Source organism: Cheilinus undulatus, linkage group 3 (genome assembly GCF_018320785.1).
Source record: "Cheilinus undulatus linkage group 3, ASM1832078v1, whole genome shotgun sequence".
Taxonomy (NCBI): Eukaryota; Metazoa; Chordata; class Actinopteri; order Labriformes; family Labridae; genus Cheilinus; species Cheilinus undulatus.
In genome coordinates, this window is record NC_054867.1 from 44,393,079 (window position 1) to 44,413,980 (window position 20,902).

General features: G+C 36.8%; 1 protein-coding gene across 1 annotated transcript; it reads right to left on the bottom strand.

The window, feature by feature from the left end:
• Positions 1–1,004: 1,004 nt before the first annotated feature.
• On the bottom strand, positions 1,005–16,904 carry LOC121507323 (immunoglobulin-like and fibronectin type III domain-containing protein 1). Its single transcript, XM_041783603.1, has 22 exons — positions 16,868–16,904; positions 13,690–13,812; positions 13,468–13,607; positions 11,875–11,974; positions 11,722–11,748; positions 11,049–11,236; positions 10,772–10,885; positions 10,502–10,664; positions 10,150–10,422; positions 9,679–10,035; positions 8,100–8,224; positions 7,620–7,761; positions 7,197–7,490; positions 6,796–7,095; positions 6,020–6,196; positions 5,777–5,905; positions 5,308–5,616; positions 4,432–4,517; positions 4,141–4,333; positions 3,675–3,971; positions 1,121–1,447; positions 1,005–1,009 (listed from the first exon to the last, which is right to left on the bottom strand). Exons 1-22 carry the CDS (start codon positions 16,902–16,904, stop codon positions 1,005–1,007), a joined length of 3,906 nt encoding a protein of 1,301 aa, XP_041639537.1.
• Positions 16,905–20,902: the final 3,998 nt, after the last annotated feature.

Sequence of the window (20,902 nt, forward strand, 5' to 3'; positions counted from 1 at the left end):
CTTGTGCCACCGATTCTAACTTTATGTTGATACAGCGATGAGAATTTAGATGCTTTGTGTGTTCTCTTCATATTTCTTCAAAATGTATCTCAATCAGAGGAAAGCCATGTAGCACCGCCTGAGGCGGACCTGCTGTCGAATAACATTGATTGATTTGATAGGGAGAAATTGCTTCAGAGAGCATATCACTGCGTAGACAGAGTATGTGGAACTTGAGGATAAGTGCAAAGAGGGATATGCAGAAGAAATGAGATGGGTACAGACAAACAAACAAACAAACAGACAGATGAACAAAAATGAATGAGATAAATTTATGACTGTCATAGCCAAATCTATCTGAAATGTATTGTCTTCGATGATTAAAAAAGCTGTAATAATGGCAGCAGTATGTGTAAAGTAAAACCCATGTATAGTAATAGACTTAACATTCTTGTTAAAACTTAGTAACCAATGGAAAATTAGCAATCATTGGGGCAGCATGAAAACAGTGCCAGCAATGCATGAAGTTGTCTTTGCAGGTATTCTGGAAGTAAAAAGAAAAACAGTAGCCAGGGATATCTTTGATTGATTTAATGCAAGACACTAAAACAGTAACAGCTCTGTAATTGTAACTTGACATAGACATGTTAGGAAAGTAAACAAAGCAAACATTAAAAAGACAATTAGTGCTGTCTTTCTTTAGCAATTTAAGACTTAAAAATTACAATACCCTGTACTAAACCTAGTGCAACATGAGTAGTCTACCAAACAACACAAGTGTTGCATGCATGCATCCCTGCAAGACATGTCTTTTAAAGTTTACCAAACAGCATCTTGCATTTTCCCGCAGGAGTTTTTCTCTTTTGGAGCTATTCAAGACATTTTAAATAGTTGTGCATCACACTTGTAGCAAATGAAGCACCCTATAATTATCCTGCCACTCAATTTTGAATGATATTTTTTTATTTTAAAACACAGTACTGGGTGCAGTGATTCAGTTTTTGTCCATCATCTGCAGCTATTCTTCACTCTGGGAAGAAAAATGATCATACTTTTACACAATTATTCACACTCTGTTCATTGTGATGTCTTATAGGCCATCTGATTTGCATTTCTTAAAAAAAGGTATTAAAGGTATTACCTCTGACATTCAGCATCATTGAGGACTCAGCTGCCCCCAGTTTATTCTCAATGACGACTTTGTATTCTCCGTTGTCTTTGGGTGCCACTCTTAGTATCATCATTGAGCACACTCCACAAACATTGGTGATGAGGTAGTTGGTGTTTGTATTCAGGGAAATGTTGTTACGATACCATGTCACATGTGGAGTAGGATCCCCCTTGACTGCACAGCTCATGAGGCACTCGTAACCCTGTGGAGCTGTGCGCATCTTTAGGGGAACTATAAATGATGGAGGTGACTGGAAGTCCAAGCACTTTGTCTCTGGCATTTTGATTTTGAACTTGTCTGAAACACATAAACAAAATCAATAAATACATTTAAAAATCAGGGATGTAGAAGATAAAATTATCAAACAGAGGATTAGTTTTTTAGGACTTGAAAAAATTTGATGTGAAAATCATGAGATGGCATTGGTAGGTGATATACTTCAGAGATTCAGGCTAAAAGACACACAGTCAAGATACATTCAACAGTGTGAAACCTGTAATGATCTGAAAGCCTCCATAAGGCACATTTTAATTGACTGCAGTTGCAAACAAAGAAGCTTTGGTGACACTTTAATTGAAGTTTTATTCACAAGACTGACATTATGCTGTCATAATCATGACATGACACCTGTCATTAACATGAATAAGGCTTGATGAATGTTGCCATTAAGTGTCATTCGCTAAATTATGACACCTTTACTACACAATGAGTATTTTTTTTCAAACTATTAAACAGACACTTGGCCATAATAGCAAAATATTAGTCATTCTTATTCTTCATTAAAGGAATGATTAATAACATATTGTTGTAAATGACTGTACAGAGGCTTGACTCATCCTTTATTGTAAGATTGTTCTATATATTCCTTTGTTATGTGTTATGATGATATGCATTTGTTTATTCTCCCTAAATGACAGGAATCCTCTCCAATTTGAAAACAGTGTCAGGTGACTTGGAAACAAACAATAGAGCAGCTCTCTACTAACCTGTCATAGAATGTACAGTAATGCTTATGCCTAGTTCATGTATTGCTGTCTACTGAAAAGCACCCCTGGTAATTAGCCTCTTTGGGAAAATCAAAGGTCTAAAGAAAAACTTTGGGACCCTTGCCACTGATTTTCAGGAAAGCCTAGGCTAGTTCATTCAAAATGATGTCTCAACCTAAAGTTAGTTGTGCATTTATAACTTAAGCACCTTCAGCCTCATGTTTTCTAATGGTTTCTGCAACAGGCTGGGGTGAGGAGGTAATAATTTTTCTGTTTTTGTGTGAGCAGCTTGTGGGGTGTATGACTTGTCATGTGTGATAAAATCTAACTCGAGAGTCATTGTCTGAAAGAATGCCAAACTTTCTCCTTCCGTTTCTTTCAGAGGCAGAGAAGTGAAGGGCGGCTGTGCACAAAAGGCAGTTAAAGTGATTGGAAAGTAAATTTGGAGAAGAAAAGCAGTCCTGCCAGTCAATCTAAGGGACCAAACTAACCTTGAGCATATCTATATATTATCCTGAGAAGCTGTTAAAGACAACACAAATGTCCATATCAGCTGAAGAGGACCTTAAACGGCTTTCCCCTGCCAGCAGAGGTCTGAACAGAGATTTTGTGAACAGGTAAGTGACTTAATTGCAAAGATGTGGCATGCATAGCTGCTTTGTACTTAATCTGCTTGCTTCTACCATAAGTGCAGCACATCGTTGTGTATCGGTACTTATTTTGTATTCAAATGACAAAATAGTCATAACAAGTGAGTCCTCTCTTTTGCTTTACCGAAGTTCAATCCTCTTACCTCTGCAGTTTGAAATGAATTCTAAACTTTGGCATGGCCATGGTTTGTACCCTAAAACTTGACTACAAACCATACCTTAGGTGGTTTTCTCTCTTACATCATATTAACTTGGACCTTTTCCTAATGTCAGTTCTCCTAATTTTGTTTTTAATTTCTATACTCTCATAGTGTCTATGCTCTCCAGCCCCCTCTTTTCATTTTCTTCTTGTCTGACAGTCAGGATTTTGTTTATAAAAGGCTTTGAATTGTATCAGCGTGAAGAGCAGTTGTGTAGATGTCAGTCATGTTGATTAGGTGTGGAATATATTCCAGAGATTCTCATCTCTGGTTCAGCACTGTGTAAGTTAAGTTAACCAGAACAGCTTTACAGAGAGAAAAAAGCACCTTGAAATTGGTGTAGTTAGCCATGACAAACACTGAACCTTAGTAAATAGGCCTAAATAATGACTTAAAGGATTGTCATTCTCCGTGATTTGTTTCATTAACAAGGTGCATAGATGTGAAATGCATTTTTTACAAGTTTATTATTTATTCAAGTCATAGCTATACACTGCCCCTCCTGAGATCTGGTTTGATTGGCAATGATTTTCAATTTGAGGAAGTACTTTACAGTGGGATTTTTTGAAGGAAACTTAATCTGTGTTATTACATGTTATCAGACCTAGCACAGACAAACAATCTTTTACTGTGTCAAGGAAAGTGAGGACTGATTTGCATGTCTGTTCGATCAAAAAAAGGCACAAACCTTTTTCCTTTTCGGTTTTAAATACAGGGGATTCAGAGGGTGGAGAAAGACCCATATCATTTTTAGCAAACACCCTGAAGTTGTACTCTCGTCCGGGCAAGATGTTGACAACCGTGAACTTATTATTAAAGAGGTTGTCTGACGCTGTCCTCCAAGTGCGTTTGAAGGAGTCACGCTTTGATACCATGTAGTGTAGTCTGTCATCCCTCTTTTCATCTGGAGAGGGGGCCCAGGAAAGTGTCACTGTCCCTGGGATGTTCTGACTCAGCTCCACTGGACCAGGAGGCTTGGGATCATCTACAGCCACATTAAAACAGAGACAGTGACACAAATATCTTAAAGTTTAGTTAGTTTGCTAATTTTCTACCAGATTTTTCACCATTTAATATAAGAGGGTTCTAGAAGTTTTGATGGAATGAAAATTCATGAATTTTTGAAGAGTATTGCCTTGAGCACTGTGATTCACCTGTTACTCTGATTTCAACATTGACGCTCTCCTGGCCGACAATGTTTTTGACAGTTATGGTGTAGATGCCAGTGTCAGATCGCTCAGATGTAGGGATTAACAGTTGAGAGCCCTTGTCGGAATTTGTAATTGTTACATGTTTTCCCACTGGGACACCATCTTTTAGCCAAGAGATTTCTGGGAGTGGGGAGGCCTGAGAACAAAAAACCAAGGAAACAGAAAATCAGATGGGCCCCCTCTAAAAAGGAAAGGAATATTTGTCAATGAACCACATAGTCAGAAAAACAGTACCTCAAAACTGATGTTTAGGCGGACAGTATTCCCAGATTTTACTACCACAAATGTCTTCATGTTACGATCTTTAAACTTTGGCCTCACTGTGAAGGTAAAATGTATATTTCTTTTATTCAAAATATTATCAGACTGTCTGGGATTTGTAAATTCAGTCTTAAGAATGATATGGATTGTTTCTAAGTCAAGCCTTTATTAGACTTATTGTAATTAATGAAAGTAGGCAGCATACCATTTAAGAATGGTTAACATTTTATAATTGTTGGTACAACTCATCCTCATATGCAACTTTTAAATTATGATATACTGTTACCAAAGTACCAACTGTCATAAATGCTGCACTGGTCTATTACATGACCATTTTTTCATCAGATGCAAACATTTGAACATAAGGTTCACATGACAAAATAAAAACAGACCAGCAATTTCAAGTAGGCCTCACGCGCATGAAAAGTCACCTTGTATCTCTTTCAGTGGTTTATTTGGATATATTTCCACTTAAAATGCTGCAACGCTACTTAATTTAGAACTTCATGTTTGACTTTTTCATGCTGGCTCTGAAGTTTAATTGCTGTCTCTTCAAAACAACAAGAATGACTTTTATTTCTACGGGTATGAGATAAAAAGTTCTAAAAAATAAAAAAACTTAAAGAAAATTAATAGCCAAAAAGCAGACTATATTCTGAGAGCAGAGCTACACAGTGTTTTTGACATTTGTAGGACCAAAGGCAAAATGAACTCTGTGCAAATGTATTTTGAAATCAGAAACTACTTAAGCTGTAAGGTTGTGTAACATTTTGCAAAAAATAAGCAAACTATTTTGTCAGTTAAATTTAAAACTGTCAAGTTCTTAATTCAAAATACAAATTTACTCACCAGGAGGAGGCATAGCAATAAGGTAATTGTCAAAGCCGTGCGGTTCTCCATCACCTCCATAATTGGTAGCAATTACTCTCACCCAGTATGCGGCCATCGCTTTCAAACCAAGCACAGTGTAAGACATGAGAGTAATGGGGATGGCATTACAGCGAGTCCATTCAAGGCTTTCTATTAGTCTGATCTCCACATAGTACCCTTGGGCTTCATCCTCAACCCCTTTTACCTCTTTAGGTTTAGTCCAAGTGAGTGAAAATGTGGTATAATCTGAAGACGTTAACTTCAGGTCTGTGACCTTGCCTGGGGGTTCTGAAATTAAAGTATTGACAAGTTGTAAGGGCTGCATTGCCATACTTTTTATTAAACCGAGATACAAACAGCGTTATGTCACATGACATTTTCACTCTCATAAATGTTAAAATAAGGCAGCCTCAGGTTGATAAGAGCTGATTGTAAGTGCAGCACTTACTCATTGGATCTCTGGCTATTACCGTCTCACATGGAATACTGGGCTCTCCAGCACCAGATAGATTGATAGCAGACACCCTAAATTCATATGCAGCTCCTTCAAAGACATCTTTCACTCCATACTTTGTATCTGTGGAAAAGGAGGACTTGGTTATATCACTGAAAATTTTGTTGATGTAGATGGATAGAAGCAACCTTTTATTGCAACAGGGTACTTCCACAGCTTGTGATACAAGTCACATACCTGTGATAGGCCCTCCTTGGTTTACAAGACTCCAGTAATTAGTGCCTTTCTTATTCTTTTCCAAATTGTAGCCCAATATTTTGGTTCCTCCAGTGTCGCATGGAGGGCACCAAGACAGATTGATGCAGTCTTTAAAGGCACTCACCACTTTTGGTGCTGTTGGTGCTCCAGGATATCCTGTGGTAGAAGCAGAACAGAATATCTGTTTTATGCTTTGTGTTGTGCTGTAGTTCTTTTTTAATCTCTGAATCAAAGTAAATCACCTGACTCCAGCACCTATACTTCATCTGTCTAATGCATTGTCCTGGATTGGTAGAATTTATGGACTTCATATGTGTTTATATCTGCACACATTTATTTGTAAGCCTTTGGGTACATGCATTTGAACATCTGCATAACTACACATATGTAAGTGTATGTTAGTGCTTATAAAAAAGTCTGTTGGACACATATGTCTGCTTTGTGAATGCAGTGTGATCTATTGATCGTGGGACTTTGTTTGTAATGTTCTCTTTTAATATGTTTTGTCCAGTAACTGTGCTCTTGTAAAGCACTTATTATTGCCTTGAGTCTGAAAGGGGCTATCTGAATGATCTTGTCTTGCCTTTCTCAGACTATTCTGGACTTTGATGTGGTTGTGTTTTTACCACGAATCACAATCTTTTTTTATCATTGCCTTTTAATTCTATTGTCTTCTGAAAATAATAGTATTTCGAGGAATAGCAGCAAAACCAACCCCTCTACTAGCTTAAATTAGGCTTTGAGTAAAGACTTACTCAATACGCCAGCTGGTATGTCGTCTGTCTGCAGGTAATCACTGATGCCTTCTGCGTTTTTGGCTCTGATCCGATAGCAGTATCTCCTTCCTGGATCCACATCTGTGTCTTTGTAACTTGGGTTGCTGCCAGGGATCTCACCTAGGTTGGTCCATTTATTGCGCCCAACCTGTTGGCGTTCTATGATATAGTTTGTGATTGGGCATCCACCATTATCTTTTGGTGGCTTCCATTTGTACTCAACAGATGTTACAGCACTTTCCATAATATCTGCAGGTCCCTGAGGAGGTGTTGGTTTGTCTGTTGAGGAAAAGACATCAGATTAAAATCGCTGTAAACACCATTTATCACCTTCGACACTGTAGAAAGTGTAATACTTGCCATATTTAGAATTTACTTACCAAGAACAATAAGTTTGGAAATTGCCTCCAGTGTGCCAAATTCATTCTTTATTTTGATTTTAACATCTCCACTGTCTTTCCTTTGGCACTTGGTAAGACGTAGTTGGCTCTCAGTAGCTGATGTCTCGATCTTCACATTGAGGCCAGGCAATAGCTCATCATCATTCTTAAACCACTGTATATTCATTGGTGCCCCACCTGAGAATGGCAGCTTCCATTCTGCATTTTCTCCTGCCTTTATAATGACTGGCTTTGTGAATTCAGCGAGTGCCTCAGCATCAAATTTTGGTGGGTCTTTGATGTAATGGAAAGAAGTTCTCAGAAACTTTCAACTTTTTAGACATGATGCCACTTTATCAATCAGTCAGTCAGTCAATCAACCAATCAATAAACCAATAACTTTATTAACAGTTTTATACTGACCTTTAATGTCAAGTGTTGCTTCAGATTTACGGCCTTCAGCTTCAAAGCGGTACACGGCAGCATCATCTTTGCTGCAACAATCAATTATCAACTTATGACAGGCACCGTCTTTAATAATTGTGACTCCATCTCCATTTGTGAGCTTGCAAGAAAGAAAAATCAGTGTTAATGAAAACACCTGAAGTCAACATATACAGTAATGTATAATACACTGGTCTGTATGTCTTTATAAGCCAATAAACAGCAATATCTTGATTCTAGTTTAGTTTATTTCTGTCAATTTTCTTTTTCTGTTCAAATGACAATCACTTAGTTAATTCTATTTTAGCACTGAAACCAAAAGTAAAACAAAAAAAAGACAAAACAGAACTGAAAAGATGTAGGCTGAAGCTTTATTCACCTCCCCATTTTACACTCATTTTTAATCATCTTCCTTATACAAGCATTAAAGAAAGTGAACTGCCACAGCATTTGACTCACCAGCTTTCCATTTTTATACCAGCGTCCCTCAGAGGTCTCACTACTTAGTTTGCAAGACAGCTCTGCCTGTTCCCCAGTATTGGCCATAGTATCTGACAGCCCACTTACAAACCGAACACCAGGATCTGCAAAGATATAAAGAAAAAGACAGTAAGCAGAGACAATCCAGTGGACTGTACATTGTGTTTGGCAATGTAAAAAAGAATCAGTTAATAGTGTGTAAGGAGACAACTCTTTCCTCTATGGCACCTTGTGTTGTACACTTAAATTCTTGTTTACTTTGATTATGAGTGCCCATTAAAAAAAGCATTAAAAGACCAGGGAGCTTAAAATGCATATAAAACATTGTTTTTAGTGATGGGTCTCTGATCAACAATTGTGGACCAATTTTATAGTTCCATTTAATGATAAAAAATAATGTGTCAGATGAAAAAGCACAAAACTAAGCTTAGCATTAGTTCATTCATTGAATTGTCTCCTTGCAATGAATGAACTAAGCTTAGCATTAGTTCATTCATTGAATTGTCTCCTTGCACTCTCAACTAATCGCAGCTCTTTTGGCAAGATTGCCCATGTAAGTATGAGGTCCTTCCTATTGATCCCTCCTTTACTGATGTGGATCACACTGTACTGCTGGTGGTTTAGCTTTACTTCCAACACCCCAGCCTCCTCCTTTATAGCTTAAAGCTTTTGTTGCACACCATATCTACTTTATGCTGTTAACGAGTGATTTAAACTAAACTAAACTTCATTTTATAAAACATGCATTGTCATTAATCTATCTATCTATATATGGGGGATTTCTAGCACTATGATCAAAAGAAAATCAAAGCACGGTGCTTGGCTAATCAGGGGAGCAACTTTGAACTAACTTAGAGAAAGAAAGTGGTTTTGGAAAATTATCTCACGGTTCTTGTAACTGTCTTTATAAGCATAACAAGCAAAGATTTAAACCGCTTCATGCTGCTCTGTTATAGTTTATTTTCTAATGGTTTCTATGAAGTATGTCTCTCTCTAGTGGTCGACACGCAGAACTGCAGAGGATGTTTTTTTTAAGTTTAGAAGTTTGTGATTAAACTTGGTTTAATTCTTTATTTCAGTTCAACTTCTGCCTACATTTTTTAGATCATTTCACTTTGGCAATAACAGCTACTTTATTACTCTAAATATTTCATGGTAAAAGTTTTCTATACTTTCTGAAATGCTGTCCAAAATGTTCCAAGTTATTCAAATTTCCAAATATTTTAACAAGAAAATACCATTTATACCATAATTTAAGAGATTATTAATATATGGATGGTGTCCTTTACCTACCTACCTTCCACTGAGCAGAATCTTGCTACAGTTACTATATTTAATTTGTTATTCTAAGTCATGACCATCTGTCATTGTCCAGTCTTCCAGTGGAATACCTGGGATTAATTTTCAGACTTTCTTAAACAATTTTCAGAGACCACAGCTGACAGTATATAGTATTCATTAGCACAGACACGTTTATGATTTGAGTTTTAACATTAGCCCAATCCCTGTGTAACGTAGTGACACATTTTTCTATTTTTAAATAATGCAATGATATTACCTATGACAGTGTCAGGAACCAAAGGCCCAGTTCGTGAGCGCTTCTTTTTGTTATCATCTGCCCCATCTCCCCCTTCTTTATGTTGATCATCTCCATCAGTCAGGTTCTTCTTATTATTGCTATCTCCATCAGCCTGATCACCATCAGTCTTCCCAGCAGACCCATCTCCAGACCCTTTACCAGTCCCATCACCAGAACCATCTTTTCCATCCCCCTTTCCAGCCTGTGCTCGTCGGGCTGCTTCTAAATCCTCTTTCTCTTTTTGTAGCTTGGATTGCTGTTCCAATGCTAATTTAGCCAGGTCATCTTGATTCCCAGTTTGGTCGCCTTTACGACCTTTACCTTTGTTTGGATCGGCTGTACAGAAATAAAAATAATAAATTAATTCATAAAATTAACATTGCTAATATCACACCTTCTAGTTTAGATGGGTATTTCTCTTGTCAGTACTTCCTCCACTATGAAACCCACCTTCCACTGTAAGGGATGCACTACTGGAAGTTATTCCAGCAATGGCATAATATGCTCCATTGTCTGCCATTCCACAGTCTTTTACTCTCAGTGTATGAATTAGTTTGTCCTCCGAGACAGTAATCTCATATTTTTCCCCATTTTCAAGCGAAGAATCCTTTGTTGACCAGTTAATCCTGTTCAGTGGTGTTGATAGGACACACTGAAAGATGGCATCCTCATTTTCAACCGCTTTCACATCCTTTATCTTTGTTGTGAACTCCACAGCAGGCACTAAGAGAAGTAAAGGTTAGATGATGATTTATTGACTTCTCATTCATGTTTTATCACAGTCTGAGTAGTAGCAGCTTACCTTGAAAGTCAGTTGATAACATATTTGACTCTTCAACATCAACCTGGTAAAATCCAGCATCTTCTGGCTGAGGATCTTTGATGCTGAAAACATACTTGTTCCCAACTTTCTTCAGGCTATGCTTTGAATTTTCATCATCTCCATATGGAACACTTTTTCCATCCTTTTAGGAAAAAAAGCAATTATGTATGATTTTCTGAAATTATGATTTTGTATTTTTGTTTTTCAAAATAGTTTATGTAGTAGATGTTGGAACCCATATCAGCTCACCTTGTATAGGTTAATTTGACTGTTAGGATCCCACAGTTTCATCTCCAGGCTAAATTCAGCTCTCCCGTTAGGTTTTACTTCAATTTGTTTAACGTTTTCCACGTTTTCTGCCACCTTAAAAATGAAGTTATTTATCAAACTTTAGCTCTTAATTGTATTGTTATAGGTGCAAAAAGCACACTTCACACCACAACCAGAGGTTAAAGCCATAGAGGGAAGTAAAATCAGCTGTACAGACAGATGATCTAGACTTGATGTACGGTTTGTGGTACATTACCTTTGCCTGCTCATCTTCCCTTTCTTTTTTCATTTGGCTGAGTCTCTTCAACATCCAACGAAAGTCTGTAACACCAAAGTCAAAACAGATCTTTTCATAGTCCTTCTTTGGTGCAGAGAGAAGCAGTTCCCAGAGCTTTGGATCAATTTCCCCTTCCTTTTTTGGTGGGAGTTGTTTTTTTCTGGTGACTACAACACTGAAATAAGAGGAAAGCAGTCAACTCAATTCGGATATACAGTACAGTAGACAGTAGACATCGATTTAAAAGAAAGAAAGATCTTACGTTTTTTTAAGCATTTTTCTGAAATCCTGTGTTTCATCATTTCCTGGAGTAAATTGGACAGAAATAGGAATTAGCATCCTCTCAATTTGACATTAATATTTTATAAGCTTTTATATGGTTCACTACAAAGCAAAGAAACCAAACGGAATCGGTTAGATAAAACCAGATGGATCAAATTAACCAGTAGATCATTTTGAACTTTAAGAAAGAAAGATTGTGCTTTGCAACATTTTGCTTAAAATTTGAACATGTTAATGTTAAATCCACTTGATTACTAACTTGTTTTAGATCAACAGAAAATAGTCTTTATTTTCCTTGAAAACAAGGGTATTAATTTACACATGACCAGAGGAAACCTTAGTTGGTTAATTAATCAGGAAGCTTCTATACCTGTCCTGCCTTTCTTCTTCATACCAGCTGGAATATAAAGAAACAAAAGCACACAGGTCAAGTGTGAGAGAATAGTCAAAGCTCTGTAGTTAATTATGCTCACTTTAATAAATGTATAATGATTTTATTTTAATGTTAGAATCAGTGCCCTACCTTCAGCAACACTGAGAGTTGCACTGACGACTGCCTCTCCATACTCATTGCTAGCAACACATTTGTAGGTGTCTGCTAGATCAGGTGTTACGGTGAGCATCTGAAAGAAGTGATGCAGGGGAGAAGTTGCATTTTTTTTGTGAGGCAAGCTTTTTACACCTTTGTATAGCACCTCAAAGCACGTCAAATGTTCTGTAGCATAGCCACCTGCCACTAGTTGGGGCTGTACCCCAAGTCAGTGGCTACTGCCCTGATGTTGCACTATGACTAAGAAATACACAATAGTACAGTAAGGAATGGCATTTTAGCATGGTGCAATTTGGTCGTATTTTGTTCTGAGATTAACTTGTATGTAGGCTGTGTCAGGTTAAACTGGTATATCAGCTGAGGAACAGTGTAACCACTTCTTGTACAGGCTTGTGGTGTTTAACCTGAAGAAGGACTAAATCCTACTGGTGCTAAGAATGCAAATGCAAGCCAACAATTTGCAAAACTATTTGATAGCTGGCCAAATTCACATCCTAACTTATGGTGAATCAAACTCTGGTGCACTCACACCTCGTTTCCACATACTGTACCTATGGTTATGGAGGTAAGTAAACAGGAATTCTATTCATTCCTATGGGGATCTCTGGGATATCTCGGTATGTCTGACGTGCCTGCAAAGCTCCTTACCTCCGTAATATTTTTGTCTAGATTGGGACACAAGTACGTTGAAAAAAATGAACTTTTGACATAGATTTCGGAAAGAGACCATATGACATCGGGCTAGCTGACCAAGATAACAGGCTTTGACTATTCATATTTATCAGCTTGATATGATATGCAGTCAGATTAACTACTTTTATATGAAATATGTGAGGATTTATCTGTCAATATAAACTGCTGTATGATTGATAGTGTCAGATATGTTTTAACATTTTAGTGAAAGTTAAGAAGAGGTGATCGGATGAAAAACTGGTTATTTAACATAAACAAACTTTGAATGGCTAAACAAGTTGGCTAAGCGTGTTTGGTTGTTCATATGTCCACATATGAAATATGTACAGGTAATATTAGTCCTGTTTTAGCTCAGTTATTCCAGTAAACATATATTCCAAGCTACTTATTGGCAAAAAATGGACAATATAATCCTCTTTCCAATGACAACAGGTAGTTAATCAGCTTTTAATCCATCCGTTAAAAATGCTCTTCCTTGCATTTGACACATGGAAGCATCACCCCTATATTTACACATGCAAGGATGTTCACATGTAAAAACAAGGCATCAGATGCACTGTCAAACCAATCAGAGTTCAGATCTTTGGTTTGCACCGGAAATCATTTGCCCATTCACATTACCCCAAACCAGACCACTTAGTTGTGAATGCATCCTTAGTCTCCCATTGACAAGAAGAATGAGCATTTGCAGCAGAGTTCCTTAAACTTGATTGGTTTACAGAATAAAAATATTTCACTTTAGTGTAGTAAATAAAGTACTCTGGTTTAATTCAGATCAATGGGTGTGAGAGTCAAGAGATAGAAATTGTGATATTTGAGAATGAAACTGAGATTTAAAACATTTAAGGCATTGCATTTTTGCTGCTTTCTTACCTCAAGAATGTGCTCCTGTGCCCTGTCATCAAATCTGATGATGTACTTCTCTGGGTCATTAATTTCACCCTTATTTCGCCCCCATGTTACATTTGGTGCTGGATCTCCACTAACCATAGCTCTAAACAGTGCTTTTTTACCTGAAAATTCAAAATACATACAGTCAAAGAGTTACACAGCTATGGATTGTATTCAACAGTGTTATAGTAATGAATTTTTTACCCTCTTGAACTGTCATGGCCATTGGCTTTCGAGTGAAGTCTGGTGTCGATTTTCCTAAAGGCAGCTGCTCAAGAAACTGAGTGATCATTACTCCGGGGACTCTGGACCTTCTCTTGATAGCCACTGTTAATACCAGAAAACAAATAAATAAACAAAAATCAGCTGTTTGATGTTTAAGTAGGAACACAAATGCTCTTAAGTGTCAGCAGAGCATTTATTAGGCTACATATATTCACTAACTTTCATACTGGGAAAACACACTTGGGGGAACTATGGAATTTGACATTGTTCAAAGTAAAATTGAGTTACATCTTATTCATACACTATACCAGAAAGAAAGAACAATAGTGAGATCTCTAGTTTGTTTGTTGCAACAGGATAATAGTGTACTTTGCATACCAAAAAAATCAAATAAGCAGTACTTTTATCTTTGCTTGTAGTTATGCTAGAAATGCACAAGATGTCAGTATTTCCATTCTCCTTGTAAACTATTATAGGAGCCACATCATGGCCAAATCTTAATTTTGGTGCTCATGAATACCCATTTTTAACGTTTAATCTTGTCTTAAAGGAAGCCTGCACTTGGAAAAATAGTCAAAATAACTTTTTACATATTTCTTTGTATTTTAATTGAATGAAAATACCTCTAAATTTAGAAATAATATGTATATTTGTGGTACTTGATAATCATCTTTAAAATAATAAAACAAAAACAAGTGAAGAATTATTTCTAACAAGTTTGTTCCCCAAGGCATCAAGTCAGACTAATACAAGGCCAAGGAGGAGAGTCCATTTTTGCTCAGACCTAACCCATACCCTTAGCAATTTTAATCCAATCTTCAGGTGAAGGAGACTGAAAAAAATGGAACACTGACACTTTTTTGTTTTTTTCAGTTTTCCTTTATAGGATTTCAACTGTAGGATGACTCTTCACAAGACACAAAGTTCCCCTTACAGCTGGTAAAATCACTATCCCCAACTGTTGCTTCTTTTTTTGCACAAGCATCACACATGCTGCAGTGACTCAGAGCTGCTTCATTCACCCTGGGCTTCAACTTTTACTGCTGCAGAATATGCAGGTGCAACACAGCTTATCACTCTATAACTCTTTCAGGCATTAAAATTCCCAGTAGGGTGCTGGTTTAGCTCAGCTTGTGGAGCAGGCGCTTGTATACAGAGGCTACAATCCTCAACACTGGTTGTGAGAACAGTTCCCAGTCTTGGCACTGTTTGGTGCATGTCTTACCCCTCTCTCTCTCTCCCTGTATATCCTGCCCCTTTTCAGCTGTCCTGTCCCAATAAAGGCAAAAAAGTCCTTAACAAACTCAACAAGACCAATGATTAATTTAGATTTGAAGACTTAGGGAGAAATAATTTGTCCTCTGCCTAATTAAGATACCAGAGTTAATGATACGGATAATTTACTAAATCTAAAGTCAAGATAAGGGAGATTAGGGGTGCACAATCTTATCAGCATAGCATCAATGTAGGCAGATAGTTGCTCTAAAATGGAAACATCTGTAACGGCATAAAATTTCAGCTGATTTCTGCCAGTATGTACTGTATATATTTTGGCTGTACAATGAAAATCCAACATTTTGAATGTATGTTAATTGTGAAATGGCCATTGTGTTGTTCCTAATTATAGGGATTAATTAGAGAAAATTTCAGCATTATCAAAATTTTAACAGCTCAAGCTTGTCCATCCATTAAGTGATGCTCATCTGAAATGTGAGGAATAGCCTCAAATTAATAATTCATAAAAAGCTCATCAAATCAGAGCATAAAATATATTTTAAACTATTTAGTATTCATTTTCATTAAGATATACATTTCATCATTAGGTTTTAACCATGATACCCATTGATTAAGTTCCTCTCAGAAGTCCCTGTACCCAATAAGCTACATGTGAGGAATATTTTATGTAATTATAAGTATCGATATTGCTATCTAACTATACATATCATTGTCTTTCTCTTTCTAGAGATATAGTAAATCACTGAAAAAAAAACAGTTTGTGAATGCAGTATTTTGTATATGAAAACATTCCTTTCTTGGTCATACCACATCTCATCATCACCAGTTGTAGTTGCATATAAACATTGAGAAATGGATGCAAAGCAGCCAGTAATATAATAACTGTCACATGCACACACAAACAAGGAAGAATGTGGAACAAAAGGTGTTTTATTCTACTCGACAGAATTACCTGCAATACATTATTTCTAACAATGTCAGAAAGCATCTACAAAGTGAAACTAGGTCCTCCACTTACTAAAAAGCAAATTGCACTTGCACTGACAAACAGTTCATAGTGCTGGCTAATTATTTTAGCCCTCAAAGTGTGCATTACTTTGAGATAACCCATTCTTTATCACTTTCTCTCAGCGGCCTTACTCCAGTTAGAGGGGATATACTGAATATTCATCAAACTCTGTCATCTCTCAGGGGGCTGGTTTATGCTCTTATATCATCTGAATGCAGAAAGGATTCTTGTAACCTTGTCCCTCAAGCATTGATACACACATAATCCGAGCCTACTTGGACAGTAAGTCAGTTATTTGCTTCTGCATACCAAACGCTCCCTGAAACTCTGTTAGATTTGGACAACAGCAGGCTGCAGTAGACTTTCAGTAAAAATGTTTTCCGGTTTGAAGCTGATATACCTTTCATAAACAGTTTTAAGCCACAAATAAGAGGCCTCTTAAATGCCCCACTCACTCCTGGTTTCAATCTTTGTCTCTGAAAATGGAATCGTATCGCATACTGTTCTTATCTTATATAGAGGTGGAAAGTTACAGTACATTTACTCAAATTTTTGTAATTGTGTAGTTTTTTTTGGGCAGTTTTTGAAATTGGTACTTTTACTTAAGTAAGTTTTAATCTGAGTAACTGTACCTTTTTCTTGAGTACAATACTCATACGTTTTCCTCCTTTTGTTGCCTGCACAGTGGCACACAGAGGGAGAATGATTCCTCATGACATCCCAGAAACAGCTGTTGTATTTTATCATAGTGGAGTGACTACCTTACTCCTTGTTCAAGGGCATTTGAGAGGAGATTCTTCTAAAAAACACATATCTTGGTATTTTGTGTAATTTTGTGTTAATGATAAGAACATAACATGCATCCAGCTGTAACCACTTAAACCATCACTTTTAAAAGCCACTCAGACTTACCTTGGGCTTTCGGTTCCTGGTTTTTGGCGGAGCGCATATTGGCGTTGATTCACTCTTGACTTTTGTTAGATTGCTCCTGAAATACAACAAATAATGGTCGCAATTTGTTGTAGTTATATCAGCATGTATTGTGTTTAAAGTATTAACATGTTATCAAAGAGTTTTTAGAGGTTCTGTCCAGAACAGAGAGTAAGATACAACTTTTATCAATTTGTCTGAAAAAGTACTGTGGCATTCACATGATGGTGTTTTAGACAAATTTCTTCCCTATGACTAGGCCCGAAACATCACATGTGGTGATAATCTTGATTAAATAGCCCTTGGAGCAGCTTCTGGTGTGCGGACTGATTTACCTGTTTTATTTGACTCACTCTTTTGGTCCAGCACCCAGTTCTCAACCTCATGGGATGTGCGTGCCATCGAACTTTTTTGATTTTTCCCTATGACTTCCACCATTGACATCTCATGACTATTTATTATTCAGGTGCAAGGAGGTTAGCTGGGGTATGGTACACTTTATGTCATACTGTCCTCAGATTTGATACACGATTTGCTATTAACTATTCTTTCATAGCATTTTTTTATTAACAAAGTTAAATTGCTTAATAGTGCAGTTGTAATAGTGCAATACCTAAATAAACCACTAAGGAACACTCACATGCCAAAGTGGATCAAATGATCTATGTTTAGATCCACTGAAAATAATTTAATTTACAAATAACTTAAAAGTTATAAAATAAGTTTTGTCCTTATGCCAGTTTGAGTTTCTTTTATAGTCAAATGTTTATTGAAAATCATTAGACTTCACATGACCATTCTCTAACAGCTGGAGTCATGAGAAACCAGGGAGACCTAAAAATGGGGTTGCTGGCCAGAAAAGGCTGGGAAACCATGCCTTGGACGTTCTCCTCATGTATCATCTATGTCACCATATGACATCAGCCTGTCAGAGTTGGGGAGGTGTCTTGACTCCTGTGTGACTCGTGCAGACATTTGGAGACATGCTGGGACACAGTAAAAGGGGAATGTGTAATCCCACCTAATGGCTGACTCTGCCCGACTGCCTGTGGGGTCAAGTGGCTGTGCCAGCGATTTTACTGCTCCAAGTCCAAACATAGACAGGAGCAGAATGTCTTCGATTCAAACTGCTAAGCTGATGCTCATATCTGTAAATCTTTTTTATACCACAAACCCTTAAAATTTATGTCTGCACAGTGAATCTCTTTAGGTGCCTTGTTGTTAACAGCCAGCCAGTGACTAAAATAAATAAAAAAATGTAATGCAGCCTGCTTGTCAAAAGTGATCATGAAGATTTTTTGTGTATTTCAAGGTTAAAGGCATTAACCTTTTTTGATAATGTTTTTTTAGAAAATAGTAAAATGTTTTCAGAAAATATGAAATAAAGAATATTTAAATATGTAAACCAAGCCCTTAGTGTAACAAAGTGCAAAAGGGATACGTTTTAACCTGCTTTACTTGTCACTCATCAGACCTCATGGTAAAGAAAAATATCTAGCATTGATGTAAAAATGCAAATTATGTTTTAGATGAATGCATTATAAAATTATGGCAATCAGGAAAATTGCATGACTTTTACATTTATTGTGTTTGAAGAGAAACACTGTTTAAAGATGCTAAAGGACTATAGGCACTGAATACACACAACCCACCAAAAAGGCTATAATGTTAATGCTTGATGTGTCACATGTACTGTGCTGCACAGTAGTCATACTCCTGATGTGCAATCATTTGTTAGTCATGGAAAGTTGGCTAGGAAAGTCCACTCTTTACTCAGTTATGGCACATGGTTTAACATGGTTTAATCTCAGGAGTCATATTGATTTTGCAGGGTTTCAGAATCCTACACACTTTGCTTCATAATTCTTTGAAATTTAAAATTTTGTAGAATTACTGACTGCTAGAACACAGTATAGTCTAATGCCATGGCTCATTGAATGTTAACATAGCAACAGTAATACCTATTAAAAGAAGTATGCAAAACAACTTAAAATATGCCATCCTTGTGTACTCCACTGTGTTTTGCATTGTTAGGTATACTTTGAAAGTCTTAACATGCAACTTTTACCTTCCTATATAAAATATCCATATTATTTGCCTTTAGGAAATGTGTATAAAATGAGTACATTTAAAAGCTATGCAATCACTTATAAGCATTATTTTCAACAGCAACTACTGCAAATACAGGACTACCGATGTCTCTCTGATGCTGAAGAACAAGCTAAAGTCTCTGCTGCTTACCAATACTAATACTGATGCCTATCAACACCAACAAATTATGCCTTTCTGTCATCTGTTTAAATATACCTAGAGTTGCCCTAATTAGTACTACTGGGCTGCACCTGTATAATTACAAATTTTCACAATATTAATAATGTTTTCTTAGTTAAGTTACTTGACACAATTCAAACTTGTAAAGTTTCCCTGTTAAAATAACACAATCAGACTTACTTTTAGTTCTTTGTGGCAGACTCTCGTCGACAGCTTGAACTCCTATCACTATGCAATTTTCAAATGTGGCACCTCTTTTTGTCCGGTGATAAAAGTGTGGGGCATATTAAAACCCATACATGGGTGAAATGTAGTTTCTAAAAAACCCATATTACAGCAGTGGTTAAGGGTTGAGGTTTCCTTTACCCTTACCCACCCCTATAAAAAGTGATCACTTTGCAGCTGGCACTGGAAACACAATATGACTTTTCATTCAATCTGGTTTGTGACATTCACATTCTATCACATTTACACCATAAAGAATTAGATTTTTAATTGTAAATGGCAATAGATAAAATTGAATTGATGATCATGGTTGAGGCTTCTTGCTTCTAGGTCAACAATAGTGATGAACAGTAATTTATGATATTTACAAGTCAAAACATCTCACTCAAGGTTTTGACTGGCAGCTTCACAAGGTCTCACGTAATATGATGACCACACTATGTTCTTTATTGGTCTATAAACATTAACATGAGATTTTTTATTTGGTAAAATAATATCTGCACGGTATAAATGAATTGGCTGTTAGAATTTGCTTAGGCGGTCTATCAATGGGAAATCTTACAGCAGAATGACTTTGGTATTAAGTGAGTCACAGTGGACCTTTGATAGGATTATCAAAGATGGTTGCGTATGCTGTGATGGCATTTTGGACTCAGAGCACTGAGTTCTATGGGGTTTACATTGTCAAAAGGTTAAACAAGCATGACTTGAATACAGACGGGTTAAATTGCCCCTTTGACCTCATAAAAGACACTACCAGGTTAGAAAAAGCGTGATGACACAAGTTGATAATAAACACTAATTTTACCTTTGACCTACCGAAGGAAATAAGGTTCACTCTTGAGTGCAGCACTTTAACAATCAGGGTTGGTTTCAGTAACTTACAGGCCTCAGGCAAAGACAATTAAAAGGCTGTTCCCCATTCATCTAAAAAATCATGGGGAGTGAAAAAAATGTTTTGAAACATCTGATTTCAGGTAGAAAAGTCAGGGAACTATAGGACATACCCAAATTGTTACTGTGTAAACCTGAATACTCAACAGCAGTTGCTCATCAACTCTTAAAAGAGCATCATAAGTCCAACTCACTACATTACACACATGGATTATTAGTTACTAAAAACACCTAATGTATCAAAAATATACATGGTAAATTTTATGGAAATTTGGATTTTTTGGGTTTTAGTAGGAAGTTAAACATTTCAGTTCCAAAAAAAATTTAATTTTCTGGCTATTTGTGTTTTCAGGCTTTAATGGGTTAATATGAACACATTTTGGGGCTGTTCAGGGGGCTTGAGTTTTGCTGTTAGGGCCAGTGGACTGTTAGGACTGTTTTTTTTTTTTTTTTAAGAAATCTAAATCAGTGTTGATGCTTATTTATCTGCCCTTGGCCCCATATTTATTCTGAAAATATTTTCTTAATCATTGAAAGTATTTTTTAGATGAATCATACCTCAGATTTGATTCTCCTTGAAGCAAGAGCCCAAGGCAGTTGCCTACCTTTCCCTAATGGTGAGACCTC

What these genes read in the sequence shown, in the direction of transcription:
- LOC121507323 (XM_041783603.1), bottom strand. Translation starts at nt 16,904, where the DNA reads ATGCGCTCCGCCAAAAACCAGGAACCGAAAGCCCAAG. An exon ending in AACTCTCAGTGTTGCTGAAG is followed by an intron (nt 11,749 to 11,874) that starts GTAGGGCACTGA and finishes TTTATATTCCAG; the next exon opens with CTGGTATGAAGAAGAAAGGC. An exon ending in GCCTAAACATCAGTTTTGAG is followed by an intron (nt 4,334 to 4,431) that starts GTACTGTTTTTC and finishes TTTTGTTCTCAG; the next exon opens with GCCTCCCCACTCCCAGAAAT.